This window comes from Uloborus diversus, chromosome 5 (assembly GCF_026930045.1).
Source record: "Uloborus diversus isolate 005 chromosome 5, Udiv.v.3.1, whole genome shotgun sequence".
In the NCBI taxonomy this organism is placed as follows: domain Eukaryota; kingdom Metazoa; phylum Arthropoda; class Arachnida; order Araneae; family Uloboridae; genus Uloborus; species Uloborus diversus.
In genome coordinates, this window is record NC_072735.1 from 27,952,977 (window position 1) to 27,973,784 (window position 20,808).

Consider the following 20,808-nt stretch of genomic DNA (forward strand, 5'->3'; position numbering starts at 1 on the left):
TTTTTCGTGAGAATTTAGATAATATATCTCCATTACCTTGTCTAGACCCTCTTTCTGTACGAATTACGCCAGTTCATCAACTTTCATGTACCATTTGCTCAATACATTGAGTAATTTATGGGGGGAAATCTAAATTGAATAATCTATTATCCCTCGAGGTTTGAGTTTTTGAAATAAATAGAGCTATTTATTGCATAAAAACTAGGAAGCCCTTAAATCGTTTCTAAAGGCATTTTCCCCCTTTCCTTTTATGAAATTCTTAACCTATTTCAAGAAAAAAGACGAACGGAATTTACATGCTTTCATTCTTCTAGGCCCCCCAGAGCCCTTACAAAACTGCACGGTTGTAAATTATACGGAGGACTCGTTACAAGTGGAGTGTGTCGAAGGTTACAACGGGGGCTTGGTGCAGATCTTTCAACTGGAAGTTTATGATGACTCCGGCCGGAAACTTCATGGTAACTTCACATCCATTCAACCGCAGTTCTATGTCTCTGGGTTACCAAGTGGAAAAATGCTTCGCTTGGTGGTTTTTGCCAAGAATGCCAAAGGAAAAAGTGCGCCTATTGTGCTCACTGCTAATACGTTGCAAAAACCGGAGAAATTGACGGGTAAAGATACTTTTTAATTGAATAATTTAAAATTATTTGAATGTTTAATGCAAGATTATTACTTAAATTGTAAAAGAATTTCTTTTTTTTTAATAGAATAATTCAAAATTCTTTGAAAATTTAGTGTTAGATTATTACTTAATTTGTAAAACATTTTATTCATTTTTTATATGATAATTCAAGTTATTTGAATGTTTCGTGAGAGACTAATGATTAAAGTATGTAACTATTTTTTTAAATAATTCAAAATTGTTTAAATGTTTACAGTAAGATAAATTATAAAACATTTTTAATAGAACAATTTAAATGTTAAGTGTTGTGAAACAATTTATTTTCTTTTTTACAGTAAGTCCAAATTCTTTGAATGATTAGTGTAAGATTATAACTTAAATTTTTAAACAAATTCTGTGTCAACCAGAAAATGTTACTGATTTTTATTTCTCTTTAGACAAAATATCATAAATTCTCACAAAAGAGATTAAATTGTGTTTTCGTATTAAAAATGTCTTACCTAAGTTGAAACTTAAAGTATTGAAAGAGTTTTGCTTTGTTAATGCAATTGCAATTTTTCATACATTTTTAGTTTGCTACATAAAAATGCACAAAAAGTATCAATGGTCATAAATAGTCACATATTTGCAATTAAAACAGCCTGAAAAAAAATTATTCAAGTGGTAGCTAAATCATCATCTTTATAATGATGATTAAAGAAATGAAAATTCAAATTTTAACGATTTAATTTTGTAAATTAATTTAAACTCATAAGCAATTATATCTTTGTTTCGAAGAAAAGCCAAGAAACCACAAAAATAAAAATCCTTTTAAAGAAATTAAAAAAAAAAAAAAACTAATAAAGAAAAAAAAACGTGATAATATCTTGTTTCGACTCCAAGAATATATGAAATAAATGCAAATGTTTTCTGTATTAATGAAACATTTCAATTCGAAAATAGCTAAAAAAAATTATAAACTTGTTTTTTCATGACAAAACAAAACAAAACGTTATGTGCGCAATAGTTTGACTCCTAGAGATGAAAACAAAATACTGTACAGTCAATTTACAAAATCAATTTAAGATACTCTAAGCACATTCATTAACTGGATCGATTCAAAATAACAATACATTCTCATCTTCAAAAAGAATCTTTCATTTTTCCTAAAACAAACAATTTGAATTTCGTCAATTTATTAACATTTTGATTTTCCAGGGATGGAAGGTATGATTATCATCCGACCTGTGCTGGGTTTGCTAATTGGAGTTGTTGTTGCTTTGGTGATTGTTGCTGTTGTTGTCATTATTTATTTGAGAATGAAACGCCATCGAAAAGACAAAGGTAAGACAAAAAGAGCAAAGAACATTTGTTTCTAACCTTTCTAACATTCTATTATGTTCCATAAAAATCAGAATTTATCTTGGTCTGAAAATTAATTCGATTCAAGTAAACAATGACAGCTTTTATTTCTATTTTTGTGATTCAACTCCCATTTCGTGGGAGATAATTAATTTGCCAATTTGAACTGCATCCTGTTCCAGGTTCTCAAAACAAAGCTTTTTTGCATTGGGAAAATAACTAGAGAATTCTTCTCTTTTTCTATTGTTAAAAGGTTACGAAATGTACAACTCACCATTATTATTATTCTCATCATCATCATCATTATTATTATTATTATTATTATTATTATTATTATTATTATTATTATTGTCATTATTATTATTGTTATTGTTATTATTATTATTATTATTATTATTATTATTATTATTATTATTATTATTATTATTATTATTATTATTATTATTATTATTATTGTGATTATTATTGTCATTATTATTATTATTATCCTTATTATTATTGTCATTATTATTATTATAATTATTATTATTATTATCATTATTATTATTGTCATTATTATTATTATAATTATTATTATTATTATTATATTTATTATTGTACGTAAAATTTATTATTATTACTAGCCGCCTGCGGCGACCAGCTGGTCCGCCTTTTTACGCGATTCGCCTTTTTGCGCCAGGGTTGCCACCTTCGGCGGCTGCTTAGACAATTTAGCGACGGTATTAATCAATGTTTTTCTTTATATTTCAATATTATCATTCGCCTTTTTACGCCAATGTTGGCTTCTTCGGCGGCTGCTTAAAAAATTTTGTCGATGATATTAATCAATCTTTTTCTTTATACATCAATATTATCATTCGCCTTTTTACGCCAAGGTTGCCACCATCGGCGGCTGCTTAAATAAATTTTGTGTTGAACAAAGTATTTTCTAGATCTATCTCCAGTTATATGTCCTTTGGAATATTTCTAAAGGGGGGGGGGAGGCACAAAGGACATACTCTTCATGCAAATTTTGTCGGAAAATAACAAAAAGCACTTCAACTTTTATGTGAAAGCATTGTTTTTTTAAAGTCATGGTATGTGTTTGTGTGTGTGGGGGCTATTGATCCCCCGTTGAAGTTCCTCTATTTCTTACTGTCTATCTACTGTATCCACCACTATATTTGTCCACCCTTCTTTCTCTTTATCTATCTATCTATACGATCCATGCATATCTATCTCTGATAGTAATTAACAATCCTTTTCTATGTAAAAAAACATTTTTTGCCCACTTAATATCATCTCTCTATCTACAAAACCTAACCACCAATCCCTACAAAAACCATCAGAAAACTGCGGGCTTTAATTATTTACTTAAAACTGCACGCAAAAAAAAGGCCATGTGTTCTCCGTAGTGTGCAAAAAGCAGCGCTTGCAAAAGAGTAAAAAGAAAAAAAGACACCGCTTTTATTGAATTAAAATGCGCACAAATATTTGACCAGAAATAAATATAGCAAAACGTCCAGAAAAAAAAAGTTGGAAAAATAAAGGTATGAAATCTCTGAAAGTTAAAGGGAAAAAAAAAAGTGAAGAGAAAGCAAACGATTTCAGTTAGGTCACGTGATGAGGAAGTGCGGAACTCAGCCGGCAATGCTTACAGGTCGCGTCACGTTCTGCATTTAAAAAATTGTAAAAAAAAAAAAAAAAAACTTTTGCGTATTTTTAAAAACTTTTTTCCTCTGAAGGGGGCGGAATGTTTTTACTATTACCAACTAAAATTTTGAAATCGAGAGCTCAATACTTTTTGCAGGATGGGTTTCGAAAAAAACTAAACCCAGAAAAAAATGCAAAATAAAGGTTTTTTAAAAAATTTATAAAAATACAAAAATTGCAATATCTTAAAAATTTTTTCAATCATCATATTTAAAACTAAATTTCCTACATTATAGTACAAAAAAAATTTGTGTGGTGCGATTGGTTCGGGGTCTGCGAGGTAAAAAGTACTAAAAAGTGCAAAAAAAACGCATAATACATTAAATAACTTTTTTCTAATAAAAATATCAAAAATCGAAGCCCGAGGTGCACTTTTTTAGCAGAAACTGCACCAGTATACCAAATTTCATCTTTCTAGGCCTTACCGTTTTCCTGGGATGCGCGCCACAAACACACACACACACACACACTTAAACATCTTATTTTATTATATGTATAGATTATTGTCATTATTATTATTATTACTGTTGTTGTTGTTGTGGTTGTTGTTGATGTTACTATTATTATTGTCTATATTATTTCTACTATTATTATTATTATATTACTATTATTATTTATTATTATTATTATTATTACTTCTGTAATTACTAGCTACATGCGAAGAATTGGCGTTAGACAGAAAGAATCCAAAAACACCTCTTTTTAAATTATCTTGATATATATAATAGCAAATTCACTGATCGAGTAACGCTCCTGACGTCACCAACAATGAAACTCGTGCCCCGGCATGATAATACTTTTTGGTAAGGTTTGATTTACAGGAAAATGCTATATTTTGACAAGGCTGAACTAGATTCTGTAACTTAACTGTTTTACTGGTAAGGCTCACTTTAGGAGAATGGAGAAGAGAAAACGTGGTCAACAATGAACGCTATCTACTAGAGTTTAGGGTTAATCTACTTTATTTAGGGCTACAATTTCAGCTATCTCCACAATTAGGCAATTGCTTCGTTCAAATGTAGAAGCAATTTTCACCCGCCATACTGGCGATTTAACAGTAAAAATGTGACTGCTAATTTCATTTTTGTTGATAGCACTTTGAAAAGATGTCTTACTCTTGAAGTCTGATGAACTATGCGAATAAAGTTATGGTGTACCCGCAAGGACCTAACAAAAATACGCCTTTAAGAAGTAAATGCATATGATGTTGCGTTCAGCTATCTTAGGCTTAGGATTGTTTTTCTAATTATAATGCAACGACAAATCTGTGGTTAAGAATCCTGCCCTAATGAGTTACGGTTACATATTTCAGAAAATTTGGTTAAAATTAGTCGTTAAAAATCTACAATTTTAGGTCCATGTGTAAATCGATTCCATGGACGTGTTTTTAGCAGGACACTCGTATTAACTGAGGGACTCATCTTCCATCTTGGTATGATATTCCTTAAATAAAGCAACATAATAAATTCAAATCAAGGGCTCTATTTTGTGAAATATTTTTAAAAAGTTAAACTGTGATAAAATTAACGTCATGTTTTCCGATTTTAACAACTACATTATCCTGCATTGAGTTTAGATTATGTATTTATAGAAATTTGGGTCAGAATTTTTCTGAAAAAAAAAATAAGTTATCAAACGACATTTTTTAAGCCATGGGGATTCGAACTCTCGACTATCGCGTTATAAGAAGGACGCACTAAGCGATTGAGCTAATAAATTTCCATGCGCTGTGCATTAAAGCAATACTTGATTTTAAATTAAAAAAAAATTCTAGATTATGTCGGTTGCATAAAAAAAATCCTCCAAAATGTGAGTTGTCTGTTTCATTTTCGCCGAAAGTGGGGAAAGCATCTTTAGAATTATGCTTAACTAATGAAGTTAGATACAGTAAAATTTTATTATTTCATACTTCGCAAACAAACAGATCCGTTAAAATGCAAATATGCCAATATTTAATTTCAAGAGAGAACCGATTTTTTTTCAATTATTCCTTGAATCAGTCAAGGAATTGCAAACTAATAAATACCTTCATCCTCAAGAGATGTACAATATAAACGTGTAATATTTAGCGGCATTTTTTTATGAACAACAGATACTTCTGGGAACAGTCGAGACACAAAACTGTGTATCGCTCAAGTACTGTCAAACACTTTTTTCCAGCAATATCTATTTGATGCATTGGTTGAAAACAATACCTCTATAAAAATAAGTTTTAGGAACTAGACTTAAAAATCTTGTGTGACGTAATTTTACGATGGTTTTTATTTTGCTCAGTTGCCTAAAAGAATAAAATAAATTAAAGCAAAATAAAATAAAGTTAAATTAGTTTAAAATATAATAAAAATAATATTAATACAATGTTAATAATAATAAGAAGAAGAATTGTAATAGCAGTAAGTATACGTATATATATATATATCATTTCTCATGCGTGTTTATTTTGTGACTACGCCATAACTTCATCGATACATGAAATTTGAAAGGGACTAATTTTATTATTTGTGTGTTTGTGTGTGTGCTTGTTATAAAATCCTGACTTCTTGTGAACATAACTAGTATTTCTTGCAGCTGATAAACAATAAATAAAAATGTAATACTTACTCGGTTTGGGGGAAAAATTAATCGTACTAAGGGATTTTCTACTAAAAAAGTGGTTAAAAAGGTTATCTGTGCAGCAAGTAAGCTGAGTTACTTCTCTTAAAATATGAATCATTTTTTTATACAATGTAATCTATCAGAACTGCTTTATCCTTTTGTTCTTCAATTTTTATTTTCCTATTGAAATATCATGCAGGACAGTAGCTTTTCGTTAAAGGTGATTAAATTCATAATTTAATGTTTCTACAATTAATGCTTTCTTTTATTTAATGCACCATTTTCTTTTGTTGCAGTAACGAAAAGAACGCCAGAAGTTGCTGATAAGTAAGATATTTTCAAATATTTTCAACCATTCTCTGTATTTTTAAAATTAGTTTCAGATAACTGATATACTATCGATCTGGAAGTGTTATAAAAAGAGCAATGCCATACAGTTAAGCGGTCTAAAGCACTCGAATGTTAAAACTGACCAATAGTAATTGACCTGAACTAAATAGTTTTATGTACTTTTATAAAGACATGAAAAATAATGCAACGGAAATTTAAGAGGAAATATTCTTACCAACTTTTAATTATGTATCATAGAAAAATATTTCGGTAAATAGCCTTCTCGCGATTTGGATGTAATGTACAGTGACAGCTACTTATTTGAGTTATGTTTGTTTCAAACAGTTTTGATTCAATAAAGCGTTTGATTCAATAAAGCAAATATGTGCAATTTCGATAGGTTTTTTTTAATATAGATGTACAATTTAAAAGAACTTTATTTATTTTTTAATCAAACAAGATAAATTATTATTAGAAGTATGCCGTTTACTCAAATTATTTATTCCTTGATTATTTAGGGAACATTTTAATAAAACTGTATGAAAAAAGCAATTATTAAATACAAACTTTAACTTATCTGATTTCAAAAATGTATCTGCTGCTGATTACTTAAAATAGTCATTTTTTGTTTTAGATACTCAATTTTTAAAATCATAAAACTACCAACAATCCTCTCACCTCGTTATTCTACCATTAACGCTCGTCTTACTGGTTTTGTTTGATTTTTTTCAAGAAAACAATCATTAAAAATGTGAAATATCCTGCCTTCCATACTTTTTACTCTTTGCATCTCAAAAAAAAAATATTATTTTTCTAACCCAATGGAAAGAAAAAAAAAACGAGAGCACTGATGAACACGTGTTTGTGAGAAATGATTATTCACATACGCTTGGTTCATTTAAAGCGACATGTTAGATTCAATAATCCGGCACTTGTAATGCTGAAGCTGGATTTCTCTCTGTTGCATTTGATTCGATAAAGCTACTGATTCAATTAACCACTGAATCAGTTACACGACACTTAGTGTACATCAAATTTAATTTGTATTGCAAGATGTACATTTTATCAACATTTTTTTAGTTGTTAAAATAAAGAAATGTAAATAAAAGACTTTTCAACAGAAACAATTACGTATTTTTCTCTTAAAAAATACTCATAAATAACTTACAGCAGCATAAACAGCATAGCAAACAGCTAATTGTGTCTCCTTCTTCCAACTAAATAAAATGTTTCAAGATATCTTTAAACTTTTCAGGTGCCAAACTCCACTGAAAAAAGATACAGATGACATAGGAGACAGTGAAGAAAAGGGGCCAGACATCATTCCAGCAAACATGAACAACAAGCAGCATTTCATTGTAAATGGTATAACATATATCGTATACATTTTTTGCTTAGCATTATTTTGTCTTTGAATTTCATAAAATTAAACGTGAATAAGGATGATACTAATTGAAATACATTTCATAAATATGTTTTTAATAAAATTAGAAACTGAACTTCCCCAGTTACTTTATTTTTTGTCAAGCATGAAACAAATCTAGGTTTAGGATATGTAGTTTTCTTAAGCCTCCTTCACAAGAGGCATCTTAGTTGAATCAACTTTCAAACGGGTAGTTATTAGGAAGTGTAACCACGTAGAAAAGTGAGTGAATCTTTATTTATGAATCTTGTTATGTAAATTTTCAATCAAACTGCGGTGAAACAGTTCAGTAAATGAAACTTACATTTGGGACATACTTCTCATAAAACACCATCAGTTTATCTAAATTTTCAACTTCACATAATAATCTAAAAAAGAATTTGCCGAGGAAAAGAAGATTAAGAAAAAAAGAAATTAATTTGAATTTTGTCATCTTGAATTCAAATTATGTTTTTCACAATCACGAGTGTGTGTGTGTGTGTGTATGTAAGCGTGTGTGTTTGGGTGGGGGGGGGGTATGTGAGTTTGTGAGTGTAGGTATGTGTGTTTGTGTCTGTGTGCAGGCATGAGTGTTGGTAGTTGTGTGTATGAGTGTTTGTGTGCGTGGGGGCGGGTGTGTGTAGGCATATGTGTTTGTGTCTATGTGGGTAGTTGTGTATATGTGTGTGTATGTGTTTGTGTGTGTATATGTCGGCGTCTGTATGTATGCGTGTGGGTGTGTGTGTGTGTGTGTATATGTTTGTGTGTGTATGTGTTTGTGTGTGTACATGTTTGTGTGTGTATGTGTTTGTGTGTGTATATGTTTGTGTGTGTATGTGTTTGTGTGCGTGCGTGTGCGCGTGCGTGTGCGTGCGTGTGTGTGTGTGTGTGTAGTTGTGTATGCATGCGCGTGTGTGTAGGATATGGACGCAACCTGAAGACGATTTTGCTATTGGAGCAGCATCGTGAGGAGCCGGTCGACGGTGATGCTGCAGAGAGTGCTGGCGGGAAAATAAAATGATAGCACATGAAAACAGTCAAATAAAAGCAATAAGCAATCGTGATTGCTCAAAAACCATAAAGTACCAGTAAGAAGTCAATATTACCTGAAAATGTATTTTGACATTACAAACAACCAAAAATTACAATTTTATCCTTATTTTCTATAAAAGATAATTTTTTTATGAATAGCTACTTTCTTTCAAGTAGGAAATTATAATTTTATCTTTAAAGGCGAATCATAACATACGCATAAGTTTTAAAAATATTTCTGTATCACTAGGGCGCATAAACATAAACTGACCCTACTACACGTAATATTTGTTCTTTGCAAACTTTAAGGAAGAGATTTGTGAGAACTAAACAAGAGAATAAATGCTCAAAAAACAGAAAAGTATAACAAAAGTCACAAAAATATTTCAGTTTTACATTTTCAAATTGTAATTACTGCTACATGTTTCGGTGGCAATGAAAGAGAATTAATTATATTTTTTTATAAAAGTCAATTCTTTGTTCTTTGGCAAGCATGAAACAAATCTAGGTTCAGGATAGGTAGTTTTCTTAAGCCTCCTTCACACGAGGCATCTTAGTTGAATCAACTTTTAAACGGGTAGTTATTAGGAAGTAGGTAGGTAGAAAAGGGAATGAATCATTTTGGTGTGCCCGGCATACCAGGCACGTCTGTCGCTACCAACCCCATCCCGATGAGTAAAATGAACTTTTTAGTTGATTACACTCGTCGAGACGTTGCCATGCATTTGCTTTAAACACGGGTAAACTAGCTGAGAGTCAACCCGGTTCAGTTTTATTAGCGCTGTGGAGCTGCTGCTAGAATAAATTAGACTTATTTGGTGAGTAATTGGTTCAACCAAGTTGCCTCATGCAAAGACAACATAAAACATCTGTCAACTAGTTGACAGGCAACTTTTTCGGAAAATTTATTCCACTAACTGCCTCGTATTTAGGAATGGGGCTCTAATTTATTTTGATTCTATTGCTTTTGAGCTCAAGTTTATTCCATGAAATTCTGTTTGTGTGCTGAACCTGAATGCATTCCAATTCTTAATGAATACTAACGAAATTCCTTATCAGCTTCACCTATAATTTTGAAAAACTAAATACTATTGGAAGTTGCGCAATAAATTTCTGTTGATTTAATTAACTTTGGAGTTTAGCTTAAGGTTTATTAAAAGCATCTAAAGAATCAAGCGAAAATTGCTCTCTATTTTTATGATAATACCTGAAATTTCCACATTGAAGATGACATTGCTAACATCCATGAATTCCAAATAAAAAATCTTTCTGAATTTTTAATGTGGTGGGTTTTTTTTTATTTTTTTAATGTGTGTTATGAGTTTTGACTTCAGCATTTTACTTAACAAGCTATGTATTAAAAGGTACTTTTGTTTTCCTTCTCACTAAACTCTTAACTAAATGTTTTTCCGCCATTTCTATACGTTAGAATTTATCACTTAAATTATTTAAAAAATACTTCCCAGATATTTTTCATCCATTCTTTACCCTAGTGACTTGCCTATTCATTGACATAAGTGAGCAGGCTAAGACAAAAGGGATATTTTTTAATTTTTTTAATAGTTGTTCATTACAGGCGAATTTGACTCAAGTTATTATCGCTAAGTGTTTAAGGGAAAAGGGGGCTAGTGTAGACAAATTTTGCGTTTTGGGGAAAAAAAATACTAAATACTATTTTTAAAGCATCTGATAATTTTTAAAATAATTTGCATTTTTGCAGTTATTTTAATTGGTATATTAAAACATTTGGCAGAACAGTTATTTAATATATTTTTAAAAGTTTGTTTTTGTCCACACTATCCCCATATCATGGGGCTAGTGAACATGCTAGAATCCTATGTAAGCAATATAGGATTATAAATATTAATAGGATTATAAATATTTATTTAGGATTATAAATATTAAATCCACTCCATTAAAGAGTGGATTTAAAAACATAAATAAATAAATTTTAACCTAAATAGCAGATTCCTAAGCCAATATTAGCCTCAACAAAGCATATTTTTATTAATAATAAAAGCTTCAAACATTAATTTGTAGCAATATAAAAATGTAGTGTAAAAAGAAAGAAAAAGTCTATAAGACAAATTAACATGTTTGAAAGCTATTCACTTTTATTTAAATGAAATAAAGGCTATTTTAATGTAGAAGAGAATTTTTTTCTACTTTACACTATCGTTAAAGAAATCGACATTAAATGTTATGTTAGATACAGAGTGGAACATGCTACTATGCTACTAGCAACATCTTGCAACAGTAGTTTCCTAAAATTTCATTACACGATATTTTGGGGCATATCTTTTCCATTGAGGAAAAAAATAATTTTCTATGCTTCAAAGAACTATTTTGTTCACTTTTTTTTACCTTTAGAAATGTATAATGAAATCAGTTAATTTGTAAACGGCTTTCACTCATCCAACATAATGCAAAATGCTATTTTTTTCATAAGCTTGACCAATACGATGCCATTAAGGCTTATGTCATTGGTAATTTGAATTGAAAAAATGGTAAAATGTGTGAAAATGATATAATTTCTTGTATTTTGATTTATCACCTTTCAATAAACAAACTTATTTAGTTTAAAAAAAGGGGGGAAGGGACTTAAAAATGTGCAAAAAACACACAGAATCCTTTCAAAATGTCATAATTTTATCATTTTCAATAAATCATTTTATGAAGCAAATTGTAGAGGATCAAGTAACCAAATTTTTATATGATAATGAATAAATAAAATCTTTTGTAAAAGAACTCATCACTTTACAAGAATATATCTTGTTATGTAAATGAAACCCAAAATACGAAAAAACGGGACAAACAATTTATTTGTAATTGTATGCATACTTATCAAAATTAATCAAATTAGGTAAATAACATGAAATATGTTATATTTAGCTCCATATTTTTTTTTTTACTCAAAGCTGCAAGGGATTAGTGTGTCTACACAGAAGCCTCATCACCATGTGTCCTTAGTAGCCCCATCACCGTGCGTTCACTCTAACTCCATGGAGATTTTTTTTTTTCTTTTATGCCCTTTAGTTATTAATTAAAACTATATACAGCAGAACCAAATATCAAAATATGTATTTAATACACTTATTTATAATATATAATCTACTTTTACTTGTAATAATAAATTAAAATAGTCTAATCTAATAATTAAAAGAAAATATAAAATTTACTTTTCCACTATGAAAACCTTCTTTTGTAATTTGCTACTGAACTATCGAATGTGTTGTCTTGAAAGTACACATAAAAGTGCATGTTTGTGTTGTCATTATGCATAAATTAACAGAGAAATTTTGGAAAAAAAAAACAGAATTGTTCCAGATGTCCACACCAACCCCTTGCCCACACTAGCTCTCTTCTCCCCTAATAAATTCCTTCTTAAAATTGAAAGAGGAAAAAATCTGTTCAACAAAAAAAATATCCTTATTACTTCTACCCCAAATTGTTAAATATCAAATTGTGTTTAGGGACAACATACTGAAAATTCGGAACACATTTTAGCACACGTTCTGGCATATGGAACAGTTTTTCTGATTCAATTGTTCCAGACATAGTCCCCATATCTACCAGGAATCGGAACGTAATGTAGAACTTGCTTGAGTAGAATTTTCTTCACCGCAATAGCATAAGTTTTTGTTAACTTTTGTAGCATTTTTAAGTTTTTTAATCTACAAAAACTAATTTCTCAGTGAAAGGCAGTAAAAACACATATGAGATTTTTTCATCAGTTTCAATTAAAATTTTCTAAAAAATACAAAGTGCACTGTACGCCCATTGAGATGTTTTTATTTCATACTTATAAACAATAAAAGTTTGTTTTACAGAAGATCCAAAGGAACAATCGACACCATCAAAGTCTTCAGGAGCAGTATGCCATTGGGGTTCTCCACCCAGGAATCCATGCATAGAGAGTAGCATGCAAGTACCGCCATGTGCCACATTCAGGCGGGTAAGTTTCTTTCTTTTTTAATTTGATACATTAGGTTACTCTTTATACACCGCAGAGTATCACATAAGGACAGAACACTGTAAAAACGATTCAGAATCGTCCCTGGAAAATAATGGGCAGCTGATGTGCCCAATTTCTGCCAGTCACACATCTTGAAAAATCCTGGAACGTTTTTCGCTAAAAATCAGTAACTTTCTTGATATTTTCCTGGAAATGAAAAATTCAGAAATCTTCCCGTGTAACACCAATTGTGTTTCTGGAAACTTTAAGTACATTTCAGAAGGTATAATATAATAGCTTGGCGTTTTCCTGATTCATCAAGGAAGTTCCAAGAGCATTATTGCAAACATGGCCAAAGCTAACCCAGAATTGCTGGTAAGTAACGAGAATTTTATTCGCTTGCAATTCTTGCAAAGCAACGTAGTCCATACTTATTCGCTCTCTTTGGGAGCTTACTTAGCATGGACGGGACATAATTGAACTGAAGCCGATACATTTTGTAAATACACTCAGTTAATCTTTAAACTGGGAGCTAAAAATATTTTTCACAACAGGGAAAAGTCTGCATTCATACAACTTGTAGCAATTCAGAAAACGTTTTCAGAATGATACTTATTGTTTTTTCCAGAATGTGGATAAAAACCATTAAAATCCCGAAACGTAACACGTGAATACCCAGTAACGTTTCGGAGTTTTTTTAGTGAAGGTAAAAAGCACATTAGCATAAAAAATACCAAATGAAATAAACACTAGAGACAAACAATTAAAAAAAACACACAATCAAAGTCAAACAATAGATTGAATAAAACGTTTTAAAATATTAAAAGTCTGAACGAGCAGAGTCTAGAGCAGATGGAATAAGAGGTCCGGACGGCCACATCGAAACATAAGGCGTTCTGGATTCCCCTGATCTTGCCCACAATCACACACGTTAATAATATTCAGATTGAGTCTGTGCAAGTAATCTTTAAAATTTCCACGACTAGTAAAGAATTGAAAAAAAGAATAAAAAAACACATTTAAAGTCAAACCGTAGAATAAATAAAACATTTTAAAATATTAAAAGTCTCAACGAGTAGAATCTAGAGCAGATGGAATAAGAGGTCAGGACGGTCACATAGAAACATAAGGTGTTCTGGATTCCCCTGATCTTGCCCACAATCACACACGTTAATAATATTCAGATTGAGTCTGTGCAAGTAATCTTTAAAATTTCCACGACTAGTAAAGAATTGAAAAAAAGAATAAAAAAACACATTTAAAGTCAAACCGTAGAATAAATAAAACATTTTAAAATATTAAAAGTCTCAACGAGTAGAATCTAGAGCAGATGGAATAAGAGGTCAGGACGGTCACATCGAAACATAAGGTGTTCTGGATTCCCCTTATCTTGCCCACAATCACACACGTTAATAATATTAAGATTGAGACTATTTAAGTAATCGTTAAAATTTCCACGACCAGTAAAGAATTGAGAAACAAGGGAAAAAAAACAGTTTTGAGGTGTTGCAGCTCCAGTCTAAAGAACATAATGGGAAGGAAGTGTTTGGTTCAGTTTCCATTTTTCAAAGAAGGATACTTTGAATTCCAATCCTTAATAGCTTCACTGAAGTAGATCAATTTTCAGAATGAAATTTGTATTTGCTACAGGTAGATTTTGCTTTTGCATTTAGTACGATTCGTTGAAACATCTTAATTCATTCAATGTTTGAAACTTGAAATGCAGCAGGCGTTTAAAAGTATTTTATGAAAAAGAAAAATATATATTTAACATATTTAGCACGTGATTACACATGTTAAAATAATATTTTCCTCGAAATTTTTTTCCCTGAATTCTAAAAGAGAAACAATTGTAGTATTAACTTTTAGTATTAATTTTGAAATTATTACTAATTTTTCAAAAAGAATATGCTGATTACGCATTGATTGCGGCCAAAAGTTTGATTATTTAAAAAGTGATGATTCAAAATATTCTAAGTACTGCCAAATAATTAGTTAATACAATACAATTTCTTTATTTTCAGCAATTTTTATAGCAGCTGCATGTTAAAAAAATAAATAAACTTCTAAAACTGGTTAACATCCAGAAATACATTTTTATTTTATAAAACGAAAAAAAAATAATTAAAAGCTGAAAAGAAAATTGTCGTCAGTTCAGTTCAACTATTTTGGTAAGCCTCATCACATTAGATTAAAATTGTCGCCTGATACAATCAAGCAGACTAACAATCAAAGTTACCCTGCCGTTCAAGAAAGTGTTTAGCCACGTCCGAAATGGGGATCAGAAATAAATTATTTTAATAAAAGTTATAAATCTTCTATATAGCAATATAAAATGTTCAAATGCTAAAACTCTTATATTTTGCTATGTGACACATTTCCCCCATTTATAATTTTACATAGAATAATGGATGTAGGAAGAGCCATTTGAAAAAAAAAATTATAAAATAAAATAAATCGTTTCTACACTTCATAATTTTGAGCAAATATTGTATTATTTATGAAAACGTATTGTGAACACATTATTTATATGAAGTAAAAAATGTCATAATAAAAAAATCAATATTAGTAAAAAACATAATGAAACTATTTAATTGTCTTTAAGCCTGGAACTCATTTAATGCTCAACTTTCCAACCGTTAAAAAATTTCTGTATTCCCGCAGGTCGGTATTACTGTTAACAATGCTAATATTTTTTAAGTTAAATTATTAGCATTGTTAACAGTAGTAATACATTTAAACAGTAACTTCAGAACTGTTAAATTCAATTTAAACAGTATTTCATAAGAGTATAATATTTTACATTGTTATGTATAAAATATTATACTGTTATGACAGTATAATATTTTTAAACAATAAATTCAGAACTATTTATTATACTATTCTATTTTTAAACAGTAACTTCAGAACTATTGAATGACGCGATAAGGAGCTTCTTATGGTTATGTATAATAGCCAATGATCGAGAAACGCACCTGACGTCACCTATAATGAAACTTGCATCACGGCAAGATAATTTGATCATTTGTTTTGGTAATGCTTAACATGCAGTGAAAGGTTTTGTTGTGACAAGCTGAACTGGATCCGGTAACTTAACTGTTTTACTGGTAAGACTGTGTCACTTCAGGGGAATGAAGAAACGAAAACGTGGTCAACAATGAACGCTATCTACTGGAGTTCAGGGTTCATCCGCTGATATTTGGTTAAAAATGCCAACTATTAAAATATCACCAAACAGGTAATTGCTTCGTTCTAATGTAGAAGCAATTTTCATAATCATACCCTGACGAGCAATTTTTTAGTAGCAACAATAGTTACTATTGAATGACACAATTAAGAGCTTTTTCGGTCTTATTTATTTAGTTATATTAATTTTTCTTTTAAATCAAATGCACGAAATATTTAAAGTGGAGCTACGTTAACCGCGATGGCTCGAAGTTACTCTGAGTACTTCATTGAATATCAAAAGAACTTAATTAATAAGTTCCAAATAGGTATTATAAAAAATAAACAAAAACTTTCCTTTAAAACCTGAGGATTACAATCTTGCTGTTTGCTTTTGGATCCAATTTCTTTTTCTTTTTTCACCGCTTAATACACGTGAATTGGGTAATTTTCATCCCTGAAACGCAAAGCCTGTTCCTCAACATCTGTTATTTTATCCACGATGAATTCTCCGAAATTTAGAAATTTTGTATTGACCATGCAGTAATCTCTTAAACAAACGGCTTTTGTGATTTGGAAAAAAAAAAGTGCGTTTGAGCATTTCTTCAAGAGCTATTTCGAAAGATTTTTTTTTCATCGAAGTATTGGAAACAGTTTTGGCTCGGAATTCTATCCTAAAATGTTGGAAATATTCTAAAATTCATGAAATTCAATTTAAATGGATTTCAAAGACCAAAAAATAATCCTCTACCGGCAGTAAGTAGCTTGCTGAAAAAAATACTATTAAAACTAAACAATAATATATATATATATATATATATATATATATATATATATATATATATATATATATATATATATATTATTATATATATATATAATTAATAATTACAAATATTAAACAAATTATATAAAAATAATGATGATAAAAAGGAAAATTGGAAAAAGGTATTAAATACAAAACGATAAACTATGAATCCAGAGCTACTCAGCCGTGGAGGATTCATTAATTACGGTCAAAAGACCAAAAATTTAACTGTGAACTAAAAGAGAATGTTTAAGCCCCAGTATATGCAATATAGAGTAACATTGGGCAAATGCACCACTTGCTAAACTATAAACAATAAACAAGAGCTCAAACCTAAAACTCCATCCACGGGACAGTACCCTGGCTAATTATCGGAACTTGTTTTCCTAATTAGTCGAGGCGAAACCCCCTGCTTTTAGTTTTAGGTTTGAGCTCTAGTTTATTGTTTTTAGTTTAGCATGTGGTGCGTTTGCCCAATGTTACTCTATATTGCATGTACTGGAGCTTAAACATTCTCTTGTAGTTCATAGTTAAATTTTTGGTCTTTTGACCATAATTAATGAATCCTCCACGGCTGATGAGCTCTGGATTCATATTTTATCTTTTCCTATTTAATAGCTATTTGCAATTTTCCTTTTTATCATCATTATTTTTATATAATTTGTTTAATATTTAAAATTTTGTTTGCTTATTTGATATTTACTTGGCTTTTTAGTTTTGTTGCGTTGCGCATCTATGGGCTTTTGGTGTGGTCTTTTCAATATTTTTCACTTGTATTATATATATATATATATATATATATATATATATATATATATATATATATATATATATATATATATATATATATATATATATATATATATATATATATATACACGTATATCGAGAAAAGAGAAATCCTGGTTTGATGACCTAAATATTTTGCACCTAAAAGAGAAGTAAAAAGTTCTTAGAAATTTATTGTTGAATAAACACTGAATGGACACAGCAGTTGCAGATTGCAACTTTCGTGTCTGCTAACCAAGCTTTTTCATCGTTGTTTTTATCATGATACTGTATATTTAAAAAATATTTATGTTCTTATATAATGTAGCTCACACACGTTGCATATGATTTAAAACTCTTGAACTTCTAAATGAAAATTATAAGCAAATTTAAATGAAACTTTGGCCTCTTTTCGATGCATGGATACGATTAGGGACTGCAATACCAGACCGAAAATCGATATTCGGTATCTTTAAAACGTGATGCTGAGATACCGGTATTAATACCGGTATTTGAAATTTCTTAAAAAATGCATGAAAGCATACTGTTTCGTTTAAGAAAGTGGTATTAAAGTAATGCTTAAAGGAAATAGTATTTTTTTAAAAAAATTTGTTTACAGCTATAAAAATACTAAATAATAGAAAATTGTTGAATTAAAGAAACACTTAGAAATTATACAGATTATTTATTACCCAACGCAAAATAAGTAATACTACAGGAAATCATGAAAAATTTAAAATATCAAATAATGTTACAAATTTTGACTTTTTTGAAAATTTTACGACTTTACGTTTTAAAACAACAATAAAATAAGGTCAGTAAATGAGAAATATTTTGCGTTAAAGGGTGAAGACAAAGGTCGCAGCTCAGATGTTAGAGCCTTGAATGTACATTAATTGTTCATTAATCTCAATTCAATGTAAAATTTATTCAATGTCCTTTTCTTTAATATAAAATTCATTCAGTGACAGTTTTATTCAATATAAATTACCAAGATTTTTGCTTTCAAAAGTGATAAATTTATTTTTAAAAGAATTATATGGTTTTTGTAACATATGGAATTTGTTTTCTTTTATAGCAAGAAGACGTAACTTACGCTGAACTAGCCTTGCCCCTCGACCAACAAACTGCGGCTACAATGACAGTTCGGAGAAAAGATCCACCAACAGAATACGCAAAACTGGACTTACAGCGTCATATCCATTCCCAAAAATGCGGGGAAGAGGATGAAGAAATCAGTTGCACATCTTGCGACACTCCTCTAATGAAAAACAAGCGCGAAAGTGCTGTTTGAAGTCAAAACTAATCGCCCAAACGATGTTATTTCTTGGTATGATAAAAAGGTCCAGTTTTGACCTTGTGAAACAAAAGTGCCGAATTTAGAAGTTTTTGGCGACATTTCATGGAGCGCTGTCAACCTAATATTAAGAGCTTCAAAAGGCTTATTCAGTATTGTTGCCTGATAAATATATTCCAGCATTCCCAGGCTCAGACGTCAGATGAAACGAAAGATACTTTGATCTCTCTTTTACGCTGATGAGCTTTTGTAAGAGGCGTAAGGTAAAAGAGCTTTTTGATCATCATATTTGATGCATATCTCTGTGAGTTTTACAGTGCAAGAATAATTCTTTTATTCGCCATTTTCATCGGAAAATACACTTTCGTAATCTTTTTCCCCCCAAGGTATTGGATGAAATTTTAAGCATTAGTTTTTACTTACTTAAATCCATCGATATTTTTTACCACAAAAAGATACAGCTTATAATTAAGAGTCATATTAGTATAATTTCATGAAGAGTCAAACAGAAAGTGGAGAAATGCCTTGTAGAATGCATATTTTGCACCATAGTCTACCATAAAGGAGATAAAAATGTGTTCATTTATGTAGCCCAAAGTACCAACAGGATAAAAGTCGATGGTTGATGAGTTCTAGTGTCTACAGTTTGTTACTATGAAACAAGATGTATTTTATTAGACTCAAATTTATTGGTGTTGCACAAGATACTCAAAGTTACCTTTGTGGACAAATAGGTTCAACAAGGATGATGACATTCCCGGTGCATACCATCCTTGTTCATTTTCCTCCATTACGTGAGCAACTCTCTGTGTTGACTTACAACTGTCAGTTTTGTAATATGAAGCATATGACTCATTCCGCCAATACGGAGAAATATTTTGTGTTAATTTCATTTCATCTTTTCACGCACTTGAATTTCTGCGCACTACAGTTTTCCACGCGACATTAGTCGTTGTGGGATGATTTCTTATTTGTATTGCCTAATTTTTCACTTGTAATAAATTTTTTGTATAAAATACGTGTAAATTAATGCAAACCCTGTGATTCTAGCGTTGTCGAATTGAAGTGTACGAATTCAGCAACTAAATCAAGAGTATTTTATTGGAAAATTGATAAGTTTTCAGCAAAGTATCAGAATGCATTACGTACATGTTGATGGAGTATCTGTTAGGAAGCTTTTGAAAAAGAATGATGTAAATATCTTTTTCTTTCTTTTCTTAATTTTACATTCCAACACGATGAGTATGACAATCCGAAAGAAAGAGTATAAAAGAACATTTTTATGTAATAAATGCCACAAGAATGTTTTAGAAATTTTTCAAAGGTGACCTTGAAGAAAGTAACTAACTTCTTTCCAATTTTGGGATTGACTATTGTATGACAAAGGCTCAAACAACTATGTTCTCAAGCATAATGTTGATGTCCTGTTGTAAATCCAACACTTTTTTAAAATAAATAGAAAAATAAAAAATAAATATTTCGTTTTGTATTACGTTTTAATCATATGATTTCTCTTCAGATAACTTTGTATCCTCTATTCTTCTTATTCCCCAAAAAACTCTTAACGGCATAGTGTCAACGACAACAACCAAATGCTTTATGTGCTGTCAATCGCAAGCTTTAAAATCAAAAAGGTAACCAATAAAACAATCAACACTTCAAATACGAAAGTTTCTAAGCAGAAGATTGTATAAAGACAGTCAGTTACTGTCCAACCACAGATTGTATGGAATTGGCAAATGTCCAGTTAAGACGAGCCTATCTGAATGTGAGGGAAAAGTAAAAATTTGATGCGTGTGTT

General features: G+C 30.4%; 1 protein-coding gene across 1 annotated transcript in view; it reads left to right on the plus strand.

Annotated features, from left to right (window-relative positions):
- The window catches only part of LOC129222517 (hemicentin-1-like), a 144,708-nt gene extending 124,267 nt beyond the window's left edge, over positions 1 to 20,441 (plus strand). The window contains exons 8-13 of the mRNA XM_054857028.1: positions 315 to 611; positions 1,820 to 1,945; positions 6,547 to 6,577; positions 7,836 to 7,945; positions 12,845 to 12,969; positions 18,789 to 20,441. Coding sequence (XP_054713003.1) covers positions 315 to 611; positions 1,820 to 1,945; positions 6,547 to 6,577; positions 7,836 to 7,945; positions 12,845 to 12,969; positions 18,789 to 19,004 — 905 coding nt within the window. The 3' untranslated portion in view covers positions 19,005 to 20,441. The remainder of the gene's footprint in view (positions 1 to 314; positions 612 to 1,819; positions 1,946 to 6,546; positions 6,578 to 7,835; positions 7,946 to 12,844; positions 12,970 to 18,788) is intronic.
- The last annotated feature ends 367 nt before the right edge of the window (positions 20,442 to 20,808 follow it).